The sequence below is a fragment of the Panthera tigris genome, chromosome D4 (assembly GCF_018350195.1).
Source record: "Panthera tigris isolate Pti1 chromosome D4, P.tigris_Pti1_mat1.1, whole genome shotgun sequence".
NCBI lineage: Eukaryota > Metazoa > Chordata > Mammalia > Carnivora > Felidae > Panthera > Panthera tigris.
In genome coordinates, this window is record NC_056672.1 from 33,767,501 (window position 1) to 33,794,702 (window position 27,202).

Consider the following 27,202-nt stretch of genomic DNA (forward strand, 5'->3'; position numbering starts at 1 on the left):
AGAAAAAAAGGAAAAAGGAAGAAGAAGAAAAGGAAAAAAAGAGGGACAGATGGTACGCTGTGACTGGTCTGTGGTCTAAAGACCTGGATATGCTTTCTTTGAAGCATATCACAACTAAAATAATCATCTCCATAAAGAAAGAAATGAACAAAACAAAGAGAAAAGAAAAAGAAAAGGAAAACTCACAATATGAGAGTCACTGATCATAACCAAACAGTACAAAGGGGAAAAATAAAGTTGATGGACATATTATTGGAATGAGTTTGAAAACAAGACAAAGATGGGAGTGATGACAGGACAGAAAGAATGAGCAAGATCATTCTGTGAACGTTAGTTCAGCACTCTTACCTCTTATTGGTGTACCACCTGGGTGGATAATATGAATGCAAATAAGATTAGAAAGAAGAAGCATTAGTACGAGAAGGAGGAGGCTAGGGCTGGGGAGAAGAATTAAATTAGATTTACAGAATTAAATAAGGTCTTAAAAGAAACTTGAATTACTATACTGGTAAAACAGGAATATATTAGATAGTATTATTAGATTATAAAAGCAAGTTGCATTATACCACAGAGGGCAAAGACCACAATAGGCAGCATTGCTTTTCTCAGAGAAACAACTGAGTTCATAGGTCTGGGGTCATATAGGATTAGAATTATATCTTATATGCCTCATATTCTTAAAAAAAAAAACCCAAAAAACTAAACGATACTTTTTAAAGACATAGTTTAGGAAAAATCCTGGCTAATCTGTTTAAGTATATATATAGGTACGCATATATATATACTGTTATAGGAAATACTAATGACTAACTGGAAACAAACACTGTTGATTGAATATCTTATGCTACTCACTATGCTACATTCGTGTGATATAACTTGTGTATTATTTTATTTTTGTACACAGTGTTCTTACAATAACGGATCTGTGGATGTGTGCGTGTGCGCGCCACTACCGAGATCTGGTGTCTACACTGACAGTTAGTAAAATGCATGCCATGCATTTTATTAATAATAAAATAATAATAATAATAATATTCTGGATATGGAAATTAGTGAGGGTGAAGTGCGCTTCAGAACTAAGCACTTACCAATAGATTCTGGAGATTTAAATACGGAGAGAAGAAAGACAGCATAAAAATATTATTATATTCCTTATAATTTGGTACAAATTTTTCAGAGTTAAAGCTTTATATACTAAATCATCTATGTTACATGTGAATAATTAATTCTTTATTTACAATAACAGAATGCTAATCTACACAATTCTGCTGACAACAAGCAAAAAAGGCAGTTAACAAGACGCTTTAACATCACAGGACAGGTCAAAAGCTGAGAATTCTGGGAAGACAGGCAGTTAAACAACTTAGAATTCTATATCAATATAACTCCCAACGTCAAAGTAAACAGCTTATTACTACATGTCCCGGTGAAATTGCCTAGGGACAGGCTCTAAAACTTAAGAAATTTAGAATTATCTCTATCTTTAATCTAAAGAGAGCAAAGGGATGAACTTGGGATGGGGGTGGGAGAGGGAGAAAAGGGCAGCCAGGGGAAAGAGGAGGAAGCAGCAAAAGCTGGAGTCTACACCAAAAGCAGACTTCTGTAGATCCAGTCACTGGAGGGTTCAAAACTCTTTAGTGTGGGCGCACACTACTGTGGCTTATGTGTAGAAAATGCTCACTCACAAGAATATAACAATAATATTAATAAAAATCCCCTCCTTGCATTGGTATTTTGTAAAGGACTTTCGAAAAAATACATCTGGTTACTCATGAGATAACATTTCTGTCATTTATGTATTAGTGAAAAGAAAGCAGATGTGACCAAACTTAACTAAACTTTGGTACTTTGATGAGTTCAAATGCATAAGAGACAGAGAAAACACACTTTAATAAAATTGAATCATTTTGGTGTTTAATATGAATATTTTGGTTTTTAATGGATACAACCATTGGAGTTCCTTGCAAGTTCTGAATGAAGTCCAATGTTGAAATAAATTTGTTTCAAAAGAAAACAGAGAGAGAAGAAAGAAAGAGGAGAAAATGGATCCATCAAATACTGCAGAAAAGCAGTAAATTAAAAAAAATCATCAAAAATACAGTCACAGCAGTGAGCAATGTGGATTAAACAGAAGCTGCAAAACACACAGAGAGAAAGACAGACTCTGAAACAGGCTATGACATCACAAACATGGACAACACATTAAATAACAGAGAAAGAGAAGAGGGAGAAAAATCAATACCTAAAAATTAAAATTAAATCAAATCAAATTAAAATAAAAATAAAGAGAAAGAAAGCTAAAAAAAAAAATTCTCTAAGAGTTAGTGGAAACAGTAACAAGACCCTACCTGATCGTAATTGCTTAATACGGCCATTGTTGTTGCTTGTGTCGACGGGCAGGAAATCTTTAAACCAAGTTATTTCTGGATCCGGATTCCCACTGGCTGCACAAAGCATGGTGGCAGTGCGTGTACGCTCAACCACCTTCAACTGTGGGCCCATGTCAATGGTAGGGAAGCCCCTGGGAATTTGATCCTCTGCAAGACAAAAGGTGATACAAACATGTCAATAAGTCAGATGCCCAAAATTCAAGAGCTATTGTCCATTAATCTTTCCCCTTGCCTTATTTGGCATTTGTTGAGAAGCTAACACAAACCAGGCAGCATTGCATTATTAGATTAGGATACAGTCACAATGTTGTTCCTGGCCAGGAGAATGCACAGTCTATGTAAGAGACCAATACTCTAACAAAGAGCTCAGATACATGTGATAAAGTACATGATGAAAAACCACATCTAGTTCTAGGATCGTGGGGGAAGAAGAAATTATAGAATGTGTGCTGGAGGAGGTCAGTGAGGTCAGCTTCAAATGAGACTCTGAAATGGGCATTAAGAACAAGTGGAATTGGCCAGAAAGATGGGAACATCACGAGTATAAGCACTTAGGGAACTTTCTGTTGAGGGAAAACGATGGGGTCCAGTAGAGCTCTTTTGGAGAGCATCTGGGGAATAAGCAGATTAGCTGGATTAAGTTACCTCATTTCTAATCTGCTGTTTTTCTTGTGATTTTTAAGTAAAACTCTGTATTTTTTCATAAGGGTCAACTTCAACCTGAATGAATTTCTTTTTCTTTCTCTCTCTCTCTCTCTCTCTTTTTTTTTTTTTTGAATGAATTTCTTTGTAGGGAGTTTCCATTAATCTGAAAATTGTCTGAAAAAGACTCCCTTACAAAAGAAGAAAAGAAACTCAGAAAAAGCAACACAAAAGTATATATTCCTCAGAGTAAGAAAGTATTTTCCTCCATTCCAAAGGCCTATACCATTTTCAGTCATTAAGAGTTCAAATTCCTAAATTTTGAATCCTCAACTCATCCAAAGTTCACTTCTCCCTATCCTATATCAAAATTGTCCCAGATCTTGGATCTTGAGAAGTTAAATTCCTCTTAAATCCCCCAAGCATGATGATCCACACTAATAACTTACATTACCAGTTCTTCCAGCCAGCATTAGAAAGGTATATTCTATCTTGAAGAAATTTTTAATTTGAAGGAATTTTAGTTATATATGTGATTATTATCCAAATTAGAACTTAGCAGTTTGTTTGAAAACCACTATAAAATAGTTTGAGTTCTCACTGGGTCTGGGATTAATTTAATCAACTGTCCCTCATGATCTTTGATTAATTTTCATGAGCCATCAATTCCAAAATTACTCAAAAGCGCAAACACCAGTGAGAAAAAAAGTTAGAAATCATCAAATAGGGCATCTCACTTCTCCTAGGATGTCACCTGCAATTTATGGTATGATCCTATGAGTATTGCTGAAGTCTGCATTATAATTTCTAGGAAAAAGGCTCTATTTTGATGCTTCTGCTGTGTTGTCAGTCAAATATATGTGTCCTCTACTGCCTCCCCTCTATCATTACATGATAAATTCAGTCTCCTAAATTTAGCTAGCAAAATCCTTTTAAATCAGGCCCCATTTTTCTCAATCTCTCATGGATGATATCCCCCATAGCAAAGTTTCTTCTGTTCACACTGTAACTCTTACCATTTTCTAGACAAATCATGTACAATAAGTACTCTGGGTCTCTGGAAAGCCATGCAGCCAAAATCACCTTCTTTATAATAAAAACCCTCTCAAATATATGTAATATTTTCCTCCTCAGAGCTATTGTAGCAGTGAATAACTAAAATCCATTTTCTTGTATTTATTATTATGAGTTTATCTCCCTACACTGTGAGTTCCTCCAGATCTCATTTATATCCAAATCCCTTGTCATCAAACTAGTCTGTATTATCAGACTTTTCAGAGAACCTCCAATGATTCCCAAGCCTAAATAAGAATATAACCTAGTGGTTAAAAAAAAGAAAAGAAAAGGAAAGGGAAAAGAAAAGAAAAGAAAAGAAAAGAAAAGAAAAGAAAAGAAATATGTTTTTCTACTATATATAGTAGGAAACTACTTCTGGTAGAGACTTGATCAGAGAAATAGTTCAGGACTACAGAGAGAGATTTTGAATGTGATTAGTGAACAAATGTCAAACTATTATCAAAGAATAAAGCACACAATAAGGGGAAGGTTTCTCTCAACAAGTCCAGATTGTTATAAGAGAAACTGGGGAGGCAAACAGAACAGGCAGGTATGGACCCTAGCTCTTCTGCAGGAAGATTATGAAAGACCAATAGACGTTGCTAAGGCAAGTTGGGCTTGACATCTAAATTCACTAGAGAATATTTACCTGTCCCACCAGCTAGTTACAGCTGGAGACAAAAAAAAAAGTTATAAAAACAATTCACTACCATGAGTTACATTTTACTTAGGTTGAAAGATTCTTTCGAGGAAGCAGGAATACATCCTGTTTATGTGAATGCTCACACATCATCAGCCAAGCAGAAGGCCTTTAGAGGACAAAAGTCAGAAACAATAGTTAAGGATGAAATTTCAAGATGGTTTTTCAGAGCTCCAAGGGAAAGTTAAAAATTACAAATGGAATAGAGCATTTTGCAAATTAGGCTAATTTTGATAATGTACTCCAAATGAATTTCATCAGTCTGTTCTTTGTGTCTTTAAGTTTCGTCAATATGATATATTTCTACCTATAGCATTGTTCTAATATCACTTGAAAAAAAAAAGCAGATAGATCAATAGCCATTGTATTACACACATCATATTAAACATCTCTCTTGGTGTCTAGTGACCCAAAATGCTTCAAAGCATTTTACCTGGAGTGCTCCAAAGTCAACAACACTGGCTTAGTTACCTAGAAATGAGTTTCTTAAAAAGCTCTTAGATTTTGTTATCTTTTCCATATTTAACACTACGAACTTAGGTTCATAAAAACTCACCTTGAGATTCCTGAGCTGTTTCTCTATTTCTCAGGGCATTGTATCTACCCCCAGGCATTTAAATACTAGTTACATTAGCATGCATTAACATTGACCCACTAGCCATTACTTTTCTTCTACACGTTCATCTCTGAAGAACCACACCACTATTCAGTATCAAGTGGCAAGTGTCAAAGACTTAAGATTGTTGAGCCACTTACTGAAGGCTCTTACTAAAGAAATCTAGAATTAATAACCATTTATAAGAAATGAAATCCTCACCTTAGGGAGAGCTGACAAAATTGACTTGTGCCCTATCAAAAGCAGTCTAATACATTTGCATGACCTTTCTTTTCCTTCTTGGCTCATAAAGAACACTCCAGAGCCCCCTTTTCATATACACAAGTGCACAACAAAGATAATCTTTCTTGCATACTAATCGGACAGAGGATGTAAAGAGTGCTCCTTTCCTATTTTTAATAAGGGTAATTAAATTCTATCCATCCCCCACCTTTGCACAGAATCTCTTTTGAATGTACTTTCTTCATTAATTTTTCATGAGAAACATCACAATGTAACAGATTCAAATAGCCAGAGCTCTTATATGTTGACAGTTGTGGCTTGTTTCCAATTTGACTGTCAGGTATTTGGCAATAAAACTCAGTATTCAACATAAAACGAACTGTAGAAATAATGAAATTTCTAATTGGAATGCTTATCTCAGTGGGTGTAGTTTAGAAGATGTTAATTGCTTTTTTTTTCACCTTCTACATTTATTAGTGATTTATATAAAATTGCTTTGGCCATTTGATAACATCAACTTTGACAACTCATCAAATGTGTAGTACCAGGAACTTGGGGGAAAATCAATATATTTTATATCTTAACCACATAAACTTTTACAGAAAAAAAAGGAGCTATCAAAAATTAACAAATCGTCAATATGTTAGCAGCTTTAAACTTTTACATGAGGTGAAAAGAAAAACATTTTGTCCTATTCATTAATGTGTTCATTAAGCTTTAAAGTGCCTTACTTATCACTGTTCCATATTAATATTCAATCATGCAGAATTAGCTACTAATTCATCAACAATTTAAATCAGACTTGACCTTCACAAAGCCATTTGGTCTGTCATTTTGAGAGGCCATTAAAGGGCAGACTACTACATACTTGTGCTTAGTGAATCATAGAAGTTAGACATATTTTGTTTGGAATGGCAGCTATAATAGACCTGGAAATACAGCATATTCGTTGAATCCGTTTGGTATCATAATGAAATATGCGGATATGAAACTTACAGTTCCATTAAGGAAAGGGAAACATGAATATCAGCGCTGTTTAGAATTAACTTCCCATTTCTCCAGAACTTGTGTTAATAACCCCTGACATACCCAGGACTTGAAAGGAATGTATAGGGAAATAGTCTGACATGGTTTTGTAAGGAGTCATGCTTTAGGTATCTGTGAACGATCAGATACAAGCTTTTGCATAATTTGCTCAGTTAAACTACTTTCATTGTTCATCCATAAATAATTTTAATGATTTTTTTTTAGTTGCGCTCTAATTCCACAAACACTGAACCTCTTGTATTTGTTAGGAAACCACACAATTAAATTGCCTGCTAAAGCCATAGCGTCCATCCAAGGTGGCCAAAGCAGTTCTTCTTGCCTATTCTTGCTGGGACATGAATGAATGCAAACATACAGGTGTTCTGACTCTGGTCCCAATTGATTAAAGAAGTGTTCAGTGAAAGACTATTTGCCGCGGTGCTACATTTCCAATTTATCATATCAATTACATCAACAATATGCCTTTACAAAAGCACTATTAAGAGATTTGGCAAGTATACTCAATCATTTAAATATTATGGATGATGTAGAGGTATTGATGAGAAAGGTAGTGTAATAAAGCAAAATCAGAAACTTTAGTAAGAGATAAGTAGATTATTATTATTTTTTTTTCTTAGAGAACTCAACCTCCTGAATCACTTTTCTGAGTACCAAACAATTCATAGTGGCTCCTTTTAAAAAATCTCTCAACTGGTGTTATCAATCAATCCCTTAATAAGTCAATGAGTAAGCTTGAACTCATAAGCTCATGGAGGGCAGGGCTTTGTGATATTTCCTTTGTAACCAAGACAGTGTACAAGAAATATTTGCAAGTACATACGTTTAGGGAATCTCGACAAACATCTCAGCACTCACTCATGTGGCATCTCTGAATTCCTATCGGGTTTATTTCATATCATTCATTTAACCAGTAAATCATTCTTTGTTTTGTGGCTATATGCTTGGCCTCCGCAATTTGGTTCTACATCTAAGAGACATACAACTTTCTTATAACTTCTATTTTTTACAGTGTCTTAAGTAGTATGAGGCTTCCAGACTCACAAAAATAGTCTTTAAGGGCTATTTTTATAGTCATAAATTTTATTTCATTAGCAAACAATCTTCATTGGTTAAGATGCACAAGTCATGCTTGGTTCCTTTTACAATTTGGTGCAGTTACTGCACTGGGAACACACATTTCAGTTCCTGCTATCTAATTCTATAGAAAGGCTCTCTTCATACACTACTTGTAAGTTCCTACAAGTCAAAATGCCAATCATGTAACAAAAAAAAATACATGTAAACATAATGAAACTCAAAAGAACCCACAGAATATGGTACCAAAACTCTGTTATGTCATCTTTAGAAAAATGAAATTATTGATGTTCAAGCTAATGGTAAAACCCAAGTGAATCATTCAGTTGTATGTTGGGGCAAACACTCAGGTCATGGTTCACTCACAAGAGCAAAGATTTCTCAATGGCTATGTATCTTAAATTTTAAGTGTGTTCACAGTGTAATCTTCTACAAGCTCTAAAGTTTTGTTTTTGTTTTGAAGTATGAAGGGATTAAGGAAAGATTTCATTAACAAAAGAAAGGCCAAATGTTAGATGGATCATATTTGGAATATTTTCTTAGTGGTAGACCCTTTACATATATTGCAAGGCATCTCCACCTGTTAAAGAAACAGTACTAATCTGTGCCACACAAAGTATGTTTTTATACTTAGGAAAAAGTGAAAATTATCTTGAAAAGTTGAAATATGGTGGTGGTCATGTGGTCACATAACAAAATGTTTTCCTATTTATGAAAACTGCATTAAATTAAAAGAAAAAAGAGCTTTTGAACTATCAGTTTGAAGAATCTACTGAGCAGGCAATAGATGGTAAATTCATTCTATAGATATTTATTAAATGTCTCTGTTGCGCCAATTGTGGGCCAGGCACTGGGTATGAAGAAATCTAGAGAACCTTTATATTGTTGTGATTTAATTAAATCTGCAGAATAATTAGGTTCTTTGGGAGTGAGAATAGTACCCAGCTCATAGATGGGAGGACTGAATGAGATAATGCAATAAATGTGGCTAGCACTGCCTGGCACTGGTGTCTGGCATTTTGTAAAATATTAGCATATCTACACTTACTCAATCCCAAGATCCTATGATAGACTTACAGAACAGAGGCATGTGACTCCAAGTCTTGATATAACAAAAGCTGCAGCAATAAATTGTAAATGGGGAATATTCTATGCAAATCATAACAAAAAAACCCACAAGGATTATCTAAACATGCAAGTGACTTTATTTATTTTTTATGTTTATTTTATTTTTGAGAGAAAGAGACAGAGTGAGAGCGGGGCAGGGGCAGAGAGAGAGGAAGACACAGAATCCAAAGATTCAGGCTCCAGGCTCTGAGTTGTCAGCACTGACCCCAACGCAGGGCTCAAACCCACAAACCACAAGATCATGACCTGCACCCAAGGCAGGGGCTTAACCGACTGAGCCACAGAGGCACCCTGACATGCAAGTGAATTTAGAAAGCAATATCTGCAATCAAGTAACTTTTTCAAAGCTCATAAAAGCCCTCATTTCTCCCTTTGAACAAGGCTTTACGTTCTTTGATTAATCAACAGCAGAAATAAAACAAATCCATATTGTCATATGATGTTCCCAAAAATGAACTAAAACAATAGCTCTAAATATTTGAGACAGAAAAGCTTTGCTATGAATGACAGAAAACACTGAAACCATCCGAGCCTTATTAAGGTTCCCTGAGATAGGCAAAGGTGGTATCATAATTACAATCTTCTGTAGACACAAAACAAAGACTCAGCAAAATTACTGTTCCAGATCACACATAGAGCAAAAATAAAAGAAAAGCTTTTAACTCTAGATTTGGCATATTTGTACTTCAGCATGCTTCCTCTATGCCAATAGGTGTTCACTGAATATTCATCAAAAACAGTGATAGAACTCTTTATCAAAGTCAACCTATAATGGAAGGCACAACAAAAATGATTTGAATAGTTGCTTATTTTTAATTTTTTTTTTCAAGCAGAAAGGACTAAAGTTCCATGGAATGTAATGATAATTTTAAAAAAAGTTCTACATTTAAAAAAATCTTTTGATATATATTAATTGGCTTCTCATTGGTTTAGCATTGCTTCCAGATAGAGACAAATATTTGCCATGTATGCTAGCCAATCAAATGTGCAGGAGAAATGGAAGAGTGTGAAAAGGATGATAAATATCAAATAATTTTCTCTAGAGAGCTCAAATTCAGCACTGTGCCCATGTCGTTAACCCTTCTGTAATTTCTATTTAATTATCTAAGAAGGGTTATAAATGTTAGAACTTTGGTTCCGAGCAGATGCCAAAAGACAGGACACTAGACATCAGTAGACCCAACATATCAACTCTATGACCTTAGGCCACACAGCGGTCTCCCTGTAAGACGGGAGCCAATAATGACCACCCCAAATATCTTTGTCTGGGAGAGGAGACAGATCAGGGTCTCTGGCTAGCACCTGGAGGGTTACTGGTTACAGTATTTGCTACTTTGTTGAACAGCAAATGAGTTTTCAAGTCATTATCTTTCAGAATAAGCCATGGTATCAGGCTACAAACAAGAACCATTTCTTTCCAGAATACAGTCCCTGAAAATGGAGAAAAAACATTTATTATTCTTTTCTTAAAGAAAACAATGTAAATAAAGCTTTTATTTTCACCATTCCAGATGCAGCAGAGTATAATTTGTACTGTTTTGACATCATGACTGTATTATTCAAAATCAATCTTCCTGCAAGTGTATTGAATAAGGGACTGAAAACAGAAAACTCCAAAGAAAAGACGTAAAAGCTAAATCAACGTTTTCCAGCAAAGTTGGACTCCTGGGCCATTATCAAAATGATATTCATATGAATGAAATTGAAAAAAATTATATAAATAAAGTAGTTTCTAATTATAAGTTAAAGGCTACTCTAAGAAAGAAGTTATCTAAAGTAGGACAAAACTGCCAGTTAATAAATGATAACCAAATGGAATATTTAATAAATATAAGATCTGGCCTCCAAAAGTAATTATGAACAAGATATGATGAATATTTAGTCCAAGATCCTCTTTGCAAGTTATTATGTACAGATGGTATGCTTGTCTTAATAAAGCTATTAAATCAATCGGAGAAGCTTTTATTTCAGAGTGGATTTAGGTATCTCTTAAGGGCGCTTACAGAGCACTAGAATCTCCAAAGATTTCTCATAGAATGATGCCATGAAAGAATAGAAAATTGGACACTGATCAGCTGACAGGAGCTTTATTAGCAGCTACTAAATATTCAGCATACTAACCAACTACCCACAGAGCATCTCAGAGCAAAGCTCCATTTTCTGAAATATTCTTCACATGTTGAGGATGTTGTAAGGCATTCTTGGCAGAGATAAAGCAAACTTATTTAGAAGTAATGTATGCCATTATCCTACAAATCACAAAGCAATAGTCTACATAGCAGAACACAAACCCAGTTGGTTTATATTATTTGTATAAATGTGGTAGCTACAATCTCACGTGGCTTTAAGTCAGTTATTAGTTATTTGTGTTTGGGTTTAGCAAATGATCACACTTTTTGTGATCCAAAATTAGAGGCATTCATGGGGATATGGAAGTATCCTCTCCTACTTAAAAACATTATTAATTCTTGGATGTTTAAACAAATATTTAGGAATCAGGATGATGCTTTTATTCCCTTCCCTGGAGTGCAAGTCTCATCAAAATAACAAAATCTAATGCCCATCTACTTTCACAAATCTCACTGCTTTCCATTATTTTTAATAATAAGCTGGTGTCAAGATCAAAAGTTTTTGCCATAGTTTGAATGATAAAATAAGTAACATTTTTACATAAATTTCTATATAAGTCATAATATCAGTTTTTTTAAGAAAAGAAAGGCAAAAATGCACAATGAAGCTGAAGTATAATATTTTAATTACTGTGTTTTCAGAAAGAGAGACACAAAGACAGAAATAATAAACATGGAAAGGGATCTGGGTTTGGCTCCTGCCTCCATTAATTGCCAGCTTTGTAAAAGTCAAAAATTCTAATGAGCTCAAATCCAACAATGCCCAAAAAAAGATTAACCCTGGCTGTTCCACTGTACTGTGGTGAATGTAACTGTAAATAAAAATTTTAAGCTACCAATTCTATAAAAAGGAAAACGAGAATAAGCTATGTGTGGACTGGCAGTGAAGGCATTGGTGTGAACTCATGTTTTTAAAAACATACACACCGATATAAAAATGAATACAATTGTAAATGAGTGTGCATGCACACATACATTCACTCCTTATATACACTTACTAAACACATCTTCCCTATCTGTGTGAGTCCAGAGAGGCGAGAAGCAGCAATACCTAATAGCAATGGCCACACATAGCATCTAGAGCTTGCATCAGATTCTCTAAATATGACTGTCTAGTAAAAGGAAGCAGAGCTCCTTGAAGAAATCACTGATTACATTCAGTACTGGGAGAAGAAAAAAGTACAAGCCATACTTAAAATATCTGTTATGTACGCAAGTGCTCGAAGAATGACAAAGACATGTTGAAAAGGCAAAGATGCCAGCTTGATGGGGCTCTCACTAGCCCAATGTGGGACAATTTGAACATCAAAGTACATATACAAATTATAATATATTGAATAAAATAAAAAGGCATGAGTCCATACTGATATAAATGAATAAATAGAAAAGTTTCAGGAGGAATTACATATTTGCATAGTCCCAAGGTAACCCCTCACTGGCATTTATTGAATAGAAAGGAGAGTAACTTTAAAATTGAGAAGACTCACAAAAACAACCTTAAGAGAATGAAGTTGACACAGATAATGAAACAGATCAAAATCATGTGTTGAGAAAAACATATCACTTCCATGATATTTGTTAATAGATTAAATGTTTGTATCCCCTGCCCTGCCCCCCCCCCCCCCATTCATTTTTAATCTTAACTTCCAATGTGATGGTATTTGCAGGTGTGACTTTTGGGAAGTGATTAGCGCATGAGGATGGAACCCTTATGAATGGGATTAGTGGCCTCGTGAAAGAGATGCCAGTGAGAGCCCTTGCCACTTCCACCTGAGGACACATATTCAAAAGATGACCCTCTGTGAACCAGAAAGTGGGCTCCAACAAGACACCAAACTGCCAGCAACTTGATCTTGGACTTCCCAGCCTCTAGAACTATGAGAAATAAATTTCTGATTATATGCCACCCAGTTTATGGCATTTGGTTATAGCAGCTTGAACTGAGTAAGACAGTATTATTGCCAAAGATTCATAATCTAAATATGATCAAAGCAAGCATCAGCAAACCCCAAATGAGAACATTTTATGAGATAACAAATTTGTTATCTTCAAAGCTAACAAGATCACGAATGTCACAGGAAAACTTGAGTAACTCTTTCAGATTGACGATTAAGGGCAAAGTGTAATTCTGAACTGGAGTCTTTGACGACAATCAGAGCAAGTTGCAGAGGACACGTGGTAACTCCCAGATGGGAGAACTGCCAAAATGTAATGTGAAGGCTGCATGGGCATGCTGCATCAATATTTACCTCCTGGTTCTGATGGTTGCATTGTACTCAAGTAGGAGAATGCCCTTGTTTGGAGACATACAGATATTTGAGGGTGATAAGGATGCTGTCATTAATTTAATCTCAAATATAGGAAAAGTTCTTTGTATTGTAATATCCAGTTTTTTTTTTTTTTACTAAGACTGGGATTGTTTCAAAATTCTAAAATTATATAAAAGTAAATTATTATATTATCATAAATAAATGAAATTTTACAAATCTTTAAATTATCTCATTAACATCTCAGTTGTACTAGAGTTACTCCCAGGGCTTCTGAATAGCTGCATGTACTCAAACACTTTTGTCCCAACTCTGAAGAATCTTCCTAAATACACATTCATTTGAGGTCCTCTTGAACACGAAAACTAGGTAACTGACATTCCAGCTGTTACCAATTTTATACCAATGACGATAATACCAGAAAATCATTAGGACTTGAAATACATAAATTCCTATAAAATTAAGACTTACAAAATTCAATTCTCAATGCTGAACAGTGAACAAATTTGAGTGATAATTCCAGAGCAAGGCAAGTTCATGACAAGAAAATGCAGAGATATCAATACTGTAAAAAATTTGTCAGATTTTCTTTACAGAAGTAAAAATGTGAAGTGGATAGGCCTTTATTAATTTTCTCTGAAATCATCTGAGAAAGGTTAAGATAGAAGGTGAATTCTGCTTCCTTTTAACCAAAAGAGCATCCACTTAACATCCCGGTGTCTCAAAATTCCAAGTGTCGTTTCTCAAGCCAGACTTTTGAAATATTTTCAGAGAAATTTACCTCCCCTCAGCTCTTCACAGTTCTTCCCCTCGATCTACAACACAGTAAACAAAACAAAACAAAACAAACAAACAAACAAACAAACAAACAAACAAAACCTTGCCATTCTGGGGTCTTTAATCATTGAGAGAAGTGGGCAATAGCACCAAACACAGAAATAAAGTGATTCAGATATGTCTAAGTTTTTTGGAAGAGAACATTTCACTATTTTACTCCTCAGTAGCATTGCTCATAGTTTTAAAGGCAAACTGTGGTAGGTATTTGTTCTATTTGAAGGGAGAAGATAGATTGAGAAAACAGGTAAAGACAGTTTTCTTCAGGGAATACCTTGGAAAATAAAAAGATCAAATCTTAAATCAAATATCATATATAAAATGTTTCACTGCAAAGAATGAAAACTACATGACCACACAAAGAAACCTTTAAAGGTAACGTATGTTTTAAGAATGTATTATATATCTATGGAGGATACTTTCCCCTATATGCAAATAATTTTCTGTTTATATGCCAAAAGTGAGCTTCAATTTAACACCAAAGAATTACCAAAAGGGGCTAGTTTATATTTGTCAGTTTATGAGACTTTTTCTTAAGTCTTTGGAATCACAAGTTACCGATGTATAGAAACTACCCAAATCAATTTATAAGTATAATTTTTAAAAATTTTTGAATATTCCTCCCTCTTTACATAAACTTACTAAGTAAAACAATACCACATTTAAATGTAAACATAGGATAGAAATTTATTCAGTACCTTTTGATATATTAATAATATTAATGTGCTACTTAACAGGAAGTCAGACATTTAGAAAATAACAGAAGAAAAACTACCAACAATGACCAAAATCGTCACCAAAAATTACATGAATAAAACCCATATCCTCTGCTGCCAGAAGAGGTACCAGTCCTCCATATATAAAATTCCAAAGGCTCTTCTTCAGTACTAGGTTAAGCTCAGCAAATGACAAAAAGTGTTTTAGGCAACCCCGAGGGAATTACATGAAGAACTGTGGTCTTTTTTCTAAAAACATATAGAAGGTAAAGGAAAGTTTTAGTGATAGAGGTAAGTGTGTGGGCACTTAAGTGACTACGTACTTGTGTGTTAGGAGGGTAAGCTGCATATCCAATTTCCATATGAAAAATATCCTTTGAACTACAGTGTAAAAAATGCACTGGACAGGGAAAAAGAAGAAAGTATGTAGGAAGGCCAATTAGGTGAGATAAGGGCAAACTTATACCAAGTAAGTAGTGGGGGAGATGGGAAGTGAAGAGATTTGAGATTTTTTTTTCAGCTTTATTGACAATGCCTAACTGATGCATTTATTTGTCATGTAATGGGCAAATAAAATTGTAGGATATTTAAAGTGTACATTGTGGTCACTTGATATGTGCAGATATTGTGATAGTTGAGAATAATTGGAAGGTCAGTTTTACATGGCTCAGTGGTATTTTGAAGATGGGGAATCAGGGAGAATTATCAGGAATGCTTGTCTACAAACGTGATGGATTCAATAATATATTGCTAGGATGTCCTCCCGTTAGGGAATAAAGTCACCTATCCGAGGCACCTATGTAATAGATGATGTGTACCCCTGCAGGCTGGAGTCTGTCTTTTCCTCACCAGCGTAGCTGCCCCAGAACGGAGCACAGCACCAAGCACAAAGTATCTGGAAATGAATACTGATCCATATTTACTTTCAGGAACTGGCAGAGGGGGCTGGTAAATATACCCTTTGCTTCCTTTGTGCTTTGTCTCAGAGGGAAGGCAGAACAGACTGGCTCTACCTATACCAAATGAGCTCAGTATTCTCACTGTGGATGTGTCAGGTAATTCCTGGGCACCGGTCTAGAATGGTATGGAGATCCCACGGATTTGCATCAATTCTCCCCACCAACAGCTAATTCCTTCAATCTGAAGACAGCTGGGTATGTCAGGGTATTTTCTCTCTAGCCAGAGAAGAAATTCAGTAAATATCAAAGTATCACAGTGAGTGGCCTCCTGAATAAGAGAGAAAATAATCTGAGTTACACTCCTATGAAGACAAGCCATTTCGAATTTCCTTAAAGATAAGTCATGGCTGTTACATTTTAATATGCTACATGCCAATTAAATAGGTACAAGTTTCCAATGCCAAGATACTCAGTAGCAATACAATAAACCTTTTCCTTAACATCCTGAAAACAACTCAAAGTTGTTCATTTGCATTTAGTTACAATAGAGTGACATATTGTTACAAATTTAGAAAACATACAATCTCTAATTCTTAACAAAGTGACAGCAACTTGACAAGTGAAAAAGTCATCTCAGCCTTGAATTCACTGGCATAGAAAGCCCACATATACCTCTGTTCTTCCCACAGCACAAGTGGATGGTTTTTATGTTTTACAGCAAGATTAATGCTGCTTCAATTGCTCAATGATGATGGCTATGAGACTGCTGAGTAAATAATCTGCATTCACTAAAGGAAGTAAGAACTTGTATTTCAGTCACTGATCCCTAAAATAACTAAAGCTATTTAAGTGTTTATTGTTATAAAGATAAAATAATATGCCATACAGCTTTGTAAAATATACATGACAGGTTTCATGGGCCAATTATAATCAAATGGGCACATTCTATAGTTTCTGAGGAATTAACTCAGAAAAACATAAAATATAATCAAGAATGTTTACCCAGTGGGAAAAAGACACTTCCAATTTAGTTTTTTCTAATGGCTATCATATCCCCCCAACCCCCAGCCCCCCAACCCCCAGCCCCCCACCACCATGACCATCTTCTCCTCCCCAGTGCTGATGAACTGGATATGAAGGCCCATAGACTTCCATTGACTGAAAAGCTATTGGGTACATCATATGAATTCAGTTGTTTGAATCATGACAGATCTGCTTCTTGGCTAATGCAGCTAAGTCACACAATAAAGCCAATCTCTCCAGCCTCATCCCCATTCCTCCCCTTGTTTCCCCCCTCCCTCCCTCCCTTCTTCCCTGGTAATTTTCAAGTGACTCTTAGGTATATGTCCTCCTCCTAAAGCCTAAGCTACTTTCCTAAAATATGGCAAGTAGGGTTCTAGGAAAACAAAACAAAACAAAATAAAACAAAACCTTCCTAGGATATCAGTTTTCCTGGTGTGTTTTAATATGATAGAGATTTTAATAATAATAATAATAATAATAATAATAATATAGAGATTTAGGAATATTCTAGCTATAATATAATAGTTTTGAAATACTTATCTCCTCAGTTGTAAGTAAAAAAGTTGTAGAAGGTGTAAGGCTAAATTGGTTCACCCTTTCTCCTCTTTCATTCCTAGACATAATTTCTTTCTTCATATTTTGGATGCATTTCCTGGCAGGGAGGACAATATTTATCTTAATACTTATATTCCACCCCATGTCAAGGAGACTACTGTTTGTTCAGACACACAGTGACACATTTCTGATCATTTAACTTTTAGTTATTCTGTTCAACCCACGGTGGATTTCATCAGGGGTACCAGCTACTCCAGGACCCCACTACGGTAATGAGAAGAACTATTTCCTTTTGGGTTACTCATCAAAAGGTAGGTATTAAATAGAAAATGTCTCACTAAAATTATTTATAAATTATAGAACATGAGATAATTCTGAGAGGAACTAGACCACTCCGATAAAATATATAATACTAGATCCTAGAACAGAGTCAACTATAATAGATTTTATCACTGATTTTCAGAAAATAGCTATGCAGATCAACTAAAGTCAAAGCCATGCTTTTTGGTAGATGGCCTGAAGTGTTTAACTGTTTTCAATGACAGAATCTATAAAGACGTTACCTCATTCTGTTACCAAAGTTCATGTATTACAACTGATCAATCACAGTTAAATGTTCTCACTGTGTTTTCCAGAAGCCTTTTGTTTTAAATGTAATGAATGAGATGGATTCTTACTTTTAACCTCTTAATAGTTTTTCAGTTCTCATTATTATATTCATACTTGATGGCATACATTGGTAGTTCCTTAATTTCTTAACAATCCTGTTTGAGAGGAGATCTGACCTATTTCATGCAAACTCAAGCTGAAATTATGGATGCTCACCTGGCCCTCCTCCATGTAGAGGGTGCTGCTCTATCCAAGCACACAGATCTATGCTCCTTTTTTTAAAATTTTATTTCTTTAATGTTTATTTACTTTGTTTATTTTTTATTTTTTAATGTTTATTTAGTTTTGAGAGAGAGATGGTGTGAGCGGGGAAGGGAAAGAGAGAGAAGGAGACACAGAACGTGAAGCAGGGTCCAGGCTCTGTGAGCTGTCAACACAGAGCCCGATGTGGGGCTCGAACCCACGAACTGTGAGATCATGACTTGAGCCAGAGTTGGACACCCAACCGACTGAGCCACCCAGGTGACCCAATGTTTATTTATTTTTGAGAGAAAGAGCACAAGCAGGGGAGGGGCAGAGAGACAGGGAGACTCAGAACGTGAAGCAGGCTCCAGGCTCTGAGCTGTCAGCACAGAGCTTGATGCAGGGCTCAAATTCATGAACTGTGAGATCATGACTTGAGCCAAACTCAGAGGCTTAACGAACTGGGCCACTCAGGAGCCCCTATGGTCCTTAGTTTTCTTAAGGAAATGTGCAAACTTGCCCTTAACACAGATCATTGTCGAAATTTAAAACTCTCCTTAACCAAACACCCGGTTTTGCTTTAATCTATACTTACCAGGGATCTCAACTTCAAACTGATGGATAAAACCTATCACAACTTGGCTAGTGAAGCAGTAAGTATGGATAATTAGCTGAAATAATGCAAGCTCACCCATTCCTTCACATTACATAAAAATGATCCTTTGATTAGCTAGAGGATCAGAGACTGGAATACCAAGACTATTTTCTGTTGTTTGCTAGTAAACAAGTTTTACTGGCTTGTCTTTAGGTATAATTCCCCAGGTTACACTGAGGAACCTGAAGAAGCAGTAGGTCCTATGAAGGTGGAGAGAGTTAAACATGTATAGATGCAGAGGATGTTCTTTACAACATGACAGTGTCTTACTTCTGAAGAACTGTGGGAGAAATATTTTCCCCCTGGATTCAGTCTCAGGACTAGTTGTGATTTTTCTGAAGAACTGAATTACTTCTATTAGAGATACTGTGCATAGGGCTGTTCTTTATCACAACAGAGCTCTTCAGGGACTTAGAGCTAAACTATTGTTTACTTCCAGCACAGACACAGAAGCCACCTAGTGTGGGCTGTGTGTTCCAAACGTACTGCTCCAAAACCACCACATTTTATCTCATCACAGGGAACATTCTTCTGTAAATTAAACTTATATCCCTTTGAAGCAAGGTTATAATAGATGGAAACAAACACTATAAATCCAATCTTTCAAAAAATATGACCAAAAGAGATGATGTCCAACATGTCAAAAGACATCCAAACAAATGAGTCGATATTGTCCACAACAGTCTATGAGAAATATTCAAGTTACCTGCAGTTACCATAAACCAAATCCAAATTCATCAAAGTGAGCTTATGAGAGTATGGTGTAAAACCTTTGACTTGATGAACACTAACTCAAAGAAAGAAATTAAGAAAGAAGAGATGTTAGGAAGGGATAAAGTGACTTTAGTATTTTATTTTTATTGAAGGTAAATCACTTCAATGAAAATATTCATTCCACAAGAAAGTTGAATGAATATATCTACTGAAGACATGCAATACACTCATATGTTTTTTATATAAAGCACATTCTTAAATTATCTGCAGAAAATTATATTCACATTTAGCAAACATTAGGTGGCAGGCACATTTTGTTCAATGTAGCAAATATGTGTGGAACACCTCTCTGATTTACCACATGAAAGTGTTTGACACTTGAGGGCTCCTAGAGCAGTTTCTCAAAAATCTTAAAATATAGTGGTGGAAACACGCATGTAAATGGAAGGGAATATGTGAAAGAATAAATTGTTAAGGGAGCACAAATGGGTGAGTAATGGATTTTGCTGGGGATCACAGAAGCCAGCCTAACAGCATGAATAGAATTTTGATAAACAGGAATGTACTCAGAGCCTTTGAGGGACAGGAAAATGATCAATGCACAGAGATTAAATAGGTGGTAGATTCAGGGTGAGCGTGGCTACTGCTTGGGTGCATTTGTTTGGGGATAGATTTAGGAATACCATGTGGCAAAGCATGTTGAAGCATGATGCAGGGATGGTCAGCTGGTTCCAACAGTGAGAACCTGGGAGGGTTGTAGACTTCACTTGGCAGGTAGCACAGAGCTGAGTCATTTATAACACAGAAATAAGAGGAAACAGTTCACATTCCAAAACACAATCTTTGTCAAGGGAGTTTAGTGGTGGGGGACAAAGAGCAAGAACAGTTAGAAAGTTGCCGTATTCCCTTTAATGCAAGTTGTTTGGATGCAACTCCTGGAAAGAGAAAGGAACAGATTAATTAGCTACACAATGAAAGAATGTTCCACAGGTTTAGGAGTATTCATTTTATTTAAGGGGAACTGTGGTAAAAGTATGTCTCAAGTCTAGTTTCTTAGTTCTTTGGTGAACAGCAGGTGGCTGAGCAGGGATGGATGCTACCAAATATAAGAGGCGCAGGAAGATATAGGAAAGCTCAAGATTTGAAATACACTTTTGAATGTCAGTCATATGCAAGTAAAAGTTGGAATCATATGAACGGGTGAGATGACCCAGGGAAGAAGTTACAGTGAGAGGAGTATGGGAATTACCATATTTAAGGGGCTCTGCATGATGAAATAACTTCCTTTAGAAACTCTGATGTGTTGTATATGTATTTTACTCATTATATCTTGTGGAATACTTTTCTATGCTGTGTCTGTATATCAAGTACTCTGTTGACAAATTCTTTAGGTTACTTTTCTCATAGAGGAGTATCTTTGTTTATCCTATTACATAACAACAAATGTGATGGGTATGTACACTTTTCAAGAGTCATAGACTTTAGATCTATGTAGACATAAGTAAAAACATATGTGAATATTTACCTCGTAAGAAGGGGCATATGAGAAAACAATACAAACTTTGAGAGAAAAGATGAAGTAAAACAAAATAAATGAGAAATAGCCCCCTCCAAAGAAAATTATTTAAATAGAGTATAAAATTACTCAAATTGTATATTAATTTAAAAAAAAAACAAAACAAAACAACAACAACAAAAAACAACACTCTAATGTTAACTTAGGATATCAAGCCAACTTTTTTTAATCATTCCAAAAGAAGGAAGATGCTATTATTAACTCTTGAGTCAAGCCATGTAATCATCTAAAGTAGATGCCAATGTTTCTTTTTTTTTAAATTTTTTTTAACGTTTATTTATTTTTGAGACAGAGAGAGACAGAGCATAAACGGGGGAGGGTCAGAGAGAGGGAGACAAAGAATCTGAAACAGGCTCCAGGCTCCTAGCTGACAGCACAGAGCCCGACGCGGGGCTCGAACTCACAGACTGCGAGATCATGACCTGAGCCGAAGTCGGCCGCCCAACCGACTGAGCCACCCAGGCGCCCTGAAGATGCCAATGTTTCAAGCGCTTCTATTTAGTTTATCTATATTCTGATCTCCATTCATGTACTAATCCGAAACATCTGAAAGGAGAGTAAAAAGGGCCAGTCAAGTGAATGCAGGACTGCACTACTAATACAAACCTCATTGGTCAACTTGAAGGGACCAAGCTCAGAGCAAAAAACCATAACAGGGAGACATTTAGAGTTGAGGGAAACAAACAGAAGGCCTGTCCACTTTTTCTTGTATTTCTAGGAATTCGAAAATTAAAGGTTCAATGTATGTTATGTTATTTAAAAAATTCACAATAGTTTTTTCTTTTTTTTTTTTTTTTTTTTTTGGAGTTCAACCAGATTCTCAAATCTTTTTATTTATTTATTTATTTTTCATGTCTGTTTTTTTTTTTAATATATGAAATTTATTGTCAAATTGGTTTCCATACAACACCCAGTGCTCATCCCAAAAGGTGCCCTCCTCAATCCATCACCCACCCTCCCCTCCCTCCCACCCCCCATCAACCCTCAGTTTGTTCTCAGTTTTTAAAAGTCTCTTATGCTTTAGCTCTCTCCCACTCTAACCTCTTTTTTTTCTTTTTTTCTTCCCCTCCCCCATGGGTTTCTGTTAAGTTTCTCAGGATCCACATAAGAGTGAAACCATATGGTATCTGTCTTTCTCTATATGGCTTATTTCACTTAGCATCACACTCTCCAGTTCCATCCATGTTGCTACAAAAGGCCATATTTCATTTTCTCCTTGCCACGTAGTATTCCATTGTGTATATAAACCACAATTTCTTTATCCATTCATCAGTTGATGGACATTTAGGCTCTTTCCATAATTTGGCTATTGTTGAGAGTGCTGCTATAAACATTGGGGTACAAGTGCCCCTATGCATCAGCGCTCCTGTATCCCTTGGGTAAATTCCTAGCAGTGCTATTGCTGGGTAATAGGGTGGGTCTATTTTTAATTTTCTGAGGAACACTGCTCACTACTTTCCAGAGCGGCTGCACCAATTTGCATTCCCACCAACAGTGCAAGAGGGTTCTCGTTTCTCCACATCCTCTCCAGCATCTATAGTCTCCTGATTTCTTCATTTTGGCCACTCTGAATGGCGTGAGGTGATATCTGAGTGTGGTTTTGATTTGTATTTCCCTAATAAGGAACGACGTTGAACATCTTTTCATGTGCCTGTTGGCCATCTGGATGTCTTCTTTAGAGAAGTGTCTGTTCATGTTTTCTGCCCATTTCTTCACTGGGTTATTTGTTTTTCGGGTGTGGAGTTTGGTGAGCTCTTTATAGATTTTGGATACTAGCCCTTTGTCCGATATGTCATTTGCAAATATCTTTTCCCATTCCGTTGGTTGCCTTTTAGTTTTGTTGGTTGTTTCCTTTGCTGTGCAGAAGCTTTTTATCTTCATAAGGTCCCAGTGTTTCACTTTTGCTTTTAATTCCCTTGCCTTTGGGGATGTGTCGAGTAACAGATTGCTATGGCTGAGGTCAGAGAGGTCTTTTCCTGCTTTCTCCTCTAGGGTTTTGATGGTTTCCTGTCTCACATTCGGGTCCTTTATCCATTTTGAGTTTATTTTTGTGAATGGTGTGAGAAAGTGGTCTAGTTTCAACCTTCTGCATGTTGCTGTCCAGTTCTCCCAGCACCATTTGTTAAAGAGACTGTCTTTTTTCCATTGGATGTTCTTTCCTGCTTTGTCAAAGATGAGTTGGCCATACGTTTGTGGGTCTAGTTCTGGGGTTTCTATTCTATTCCATTGGTCTATGTGTCTGTTTTTATGCCAATACCATGCTGTCTTGATGATTACAGCTTTGTAGTAGAGGCTAAAGTCTGGGATTGTGATGCCTCCTGCTTTGGTCTTCTTCTCAAAATGATTTTGGGTATTCGGGGCCTTTTGTGGTTCCATATGAATTTTAGGATTGCTTGTTCTAGTTTTGAGAAGAATGCTGGTGCAATTTTGATTGGGATTGCACTGAATGTGTAGATAGCTTTGGGTAGTATTGACATTTTGACAATATTTATTCTTCCAATCCATGAGCAGAGAATGTCTTTCCATTTCTTTATATCTTCTTCAATTTCCTTCATAAGCTTTCTATAGTTTTCAGCATACAGATCTTTTACATCTTTGGTTAGATTTATTCCTAGGTATTTTATGCTTCTTGGTGCAATTGTGAATGGGATCAGTTTCTTTATTTGTCTTTCTGTTGCTTCATTGTTAGTGTATAAGAATGCAACTGATTTCTGTACATTGATTTTGTATCCTGCAACTTTGCTGAATTCATGTATCAGTTCTAGCAGACTTTTGGTGGAGTCTATCGGATTTTCCATGTATAATATCATGTCATCTGCAAAAAGCGAAAGCTTGACTTCATCTTTGCCAATTTTGATGCCTTTGATTTATTTTTGTTGTCTGATTGCTGATGCTAGAACTTTCAGCACTATGTTAAACAACAGTGGTGAGAGTGGACATCCCTGTCGTGTTCCTGATCTCAGGGAAAAAGCTCTCAGTTTTTCCCCATTGAGGATGATGTTAGCTGTGGGCTTTTCATAAATGGCTTTTATGATCTTTAAGTATGTTCCTTCTATCCTGACTTTCTCAAGGGTTTTTATTAAGAAAGGGTGCTGGATTTTGTCAAAGGCCTTTTCTGCATCGATTGACAGGATCATATGGTTCTTCTCTTTTTTTTTTATTAATGTGATGTATCACGTTGATTGATTTGCGAATGTTGAAGCAGCCCTGCATCCCAGGAATGAATCCCACTTGATCATGGTGAATAATTCTTTTTATATGCCGTTGAATTCGATTTGCTAGTATCTTATTGAGAATTTTTGCATCCATATTCATCAGAGATATTGGCCTGTAGTTCTCTTTTTTTACTGGGTCTCTGTCTGGTTTAGGAATCAAAGTAATACTGGCTTCATAGAATGAGTCTGGAAGTTTTCCTTCCCTTTCTATTTCTTGGAATAGCTTGAGAAGGATAGGTATTATCTCTGCTTTAAACGTCTGGTAGAACTCCCCTGGGAAGCCATCTGGTCCTGGACTCTTATTTGTTGGGAGATTTTTGATAACCAATTCAATTTCTTCGCTGGTTATGGGTCTGTTCAAGCTTTCTATTTTCTCCTGATTGAGTTTTGGAAGCGTGTGGGTGTTTAGGAATTTGTCCATTTCTTCCAGGTTGTCCAGTTTGTTGGCATATAATTGTTCATAGTGTTCCCTGATAATTGTTTGTATCTCTGAGGGATTGGTTGTAATAATCCCATTTTCATTCATGATTTTATCTATTTGGGTCATCTCCTTTTTCTTTTTGAGAAGCCTGGCTAGAGGTTTGTCAATTTTGTTTATTTTTTCAAAAAACCAACTCTTGGTTTTGTTGATCTGCTTTACAGGTTTTTTAGATTCTATATTGTTTATTTCTGCTCTGATCTTTATTATTTCTCTTCTTCTGCTGGGTTTAGGCTGTCTTTGCTGTTCTGCTTCTATTTCCTTTAGGTGTGCTGTTACATTTTGTATTTGGGATTTTTCTTGTTTCTTGAGATAGGCCTGGATTGCAATGTATTTTCCTCTCAGGACTGCCTTCACTGCGTCCCAAAGCGTTTGGATTGTTGTATTTTCATTTTCGTTTGTTTCTATATATTTTTTAATTTCTTCTCTAATTGCCTGGTTGACCCACTCATTCGTTAGTAGGGTGTTCTTTAACCTCCATGCTTTTGGAGGTTTTCCAGACTTTTTCCTGGGGTTGATTTCAAGCTTCATAGCATTGTGGTCTGAAAGTATGCATGGTATAATTTCAATTCTTGTAAACTTATGAAGGGCTGTTTTGTGACCCAGTATATGATCTATCTTGGAGAATGTTCCATGTGCACTTGAGAAGAAAGTATATTCTGTTGCTTTGGGATGCAGAGTTCTAAATATATCTGTCAAGTCCATCTGATCCAATGTATCATTCAGGGCCCTTGTTTCTTTATTGACTGTGTGTCTAGATGATCTATCCATGTCTGTAAGTGGGGTGTTAAAGTCCCCTGCAATTACCACATTCTTATCAATAAGATTGCTTATGTTTATGAGTAATTGTTTTATATATTTGGGGGCTCCGGTATTTGGCGCATAGACATTTATAATCGTTAGCTCTTCCTGATGGATAGACCCTGTGATTATTATATAATGCCCTTCTTCATCTCTTGTTACAGCCTTTAATTTAAAGTCTAGTTTGTCTGATATAAGTATGGCTACTCCAGCTTTCTTTTGGCTTCCAGTAGCATGATAAATAGTTCTCCGTCCCCTCACTCTGAATCTAAAGGTGTCCTCAGATCTAAAATGAGTCTCTTGTAGACAGCAAATAGATGGGTCTTGTTTTTTTTATCCATTCTGATACCCTATGTCTTTTCGTTGGAGCATTTAGTCCATTTACATTCAGTGTTATTATAGAAAGATACAGGTTTAGAGTCATTGTGATGTCTGTATGTTTTATGCTTGTAGTGATGTCTCTGGTACTTTGTCTCACAGGATCCCCCTTAGGATCTCTTGTAGGGCTGGTTTCGTGGTGACAAATTCCTTCAGTTTTTGTTTGTTTGGGAAGACCTTTATCTCTCCTTCTATTCTAAATGACAGACTTGCTGGATAAAGGATTCTCGGCTGCATATTTTTTCTGTTCATCACATTGAAGATCTCCTGCCATTCCTTTCTGGCCTACCAAGTTTCAGTAGAGAGATCGGTCACGAGTCTTATAGGTCTCCCTTTATATGTGAGGGCACGTTTATCCCTGGCTGCTTTCAGAATTTTCTCTTTATCCTTGTATTTTGCCAGTTTCACTATGATATGTCGTGCAGAAGATCGATTCAAGTTACGTCTGAAGGGAGTTCTCTGTGCCTCTTGGATTTCAATGCCTTTTTTCTTCCCTAGTTCAGGGAAGTTCTCAGCTATAATTTCTTCAAGTACCCCTTCAGCACCTTTCCCTCTCTCTTCCTCCTCTGGGATACCAATTATGCGTATATTATTTCTTTTTAGTGTATCACTTAGTTCTCTAATTTTCCCCTCATACTCCTGGATTTTTTTATCTCTCTTTCTCTCAGCTTCCTCTTTTTCCATAACTTTATCTTCTAGTTCACCTATTCTCTCCTCTGCCTCTTCAATCCGAGCCGTCGTCGTTTCCATTTTATTTTGCAGTTCATTGATAGCATTTTTTAGCTCCTCCTGGCCATTCCTTAGTCCCTTGATCTCTGTAGCAAGAGATCTCTGCTGTCCTCTATACTGTTTTCAAGCCCAGCGATTAATTTTATGACTCTTATTCTAAATTCACTTTCTGTTATATTGTTTAAATTGGTTTTGATCAGTTCATTAGCTGTTGTTATTTCCTGGACGTTTTTCTGAGGGGAATTCTTCCGTTTCGTCATTTTGGATAGTCCCTGGAGTGGTGCGGGACTGCCTGCACTTCCCCTGTGCTGTCTTGAATAACTTGTGTTGGTGGGCGGGGCTGCAGTCAGACCTGATGTCTGCCCCCAGCCCACCACTGGGGCCACAGTCAACTGGTGTGTGCCTTCTCTTCCCCTCTCCTAGGGGCAGGATTCACTGTGGGGTGGCGTGGCCCGTCTGGGCTACTTGCACACTGCCAGGCTTGTGGTGCTAGGGATCTGGTGTAT

At 36.4% G+C, this 27,202-nt stretch overlaps 1 protein-coding gene across 3 annotated transcripts in view; it reads right to left on the reverse strand.

Annotated features, from left to right (window-relative positions):
• The window catches only part of PTPRD (protein tyrosine phosphatase receptor type D), a 521,791-nt gene that overhangs the window by 191,241 nt on the left and 303,348 nt on the right, over positions 1–27,202 (reverse strand). For all 3 annotated transcript variants that reach the window (XM_042963695.1, XM_042963694.1, XM_042963696.1), the window contains exon 5: positions 2,349–2,537. In XM_042963695.1, coding sequence (XP_042819629.1) covers positions 2,349–2,537 — 189 coding nt within the window. The remainder of the gene's footprint in view (positions 1–2,348; positions 2,538–27,202) is intronic.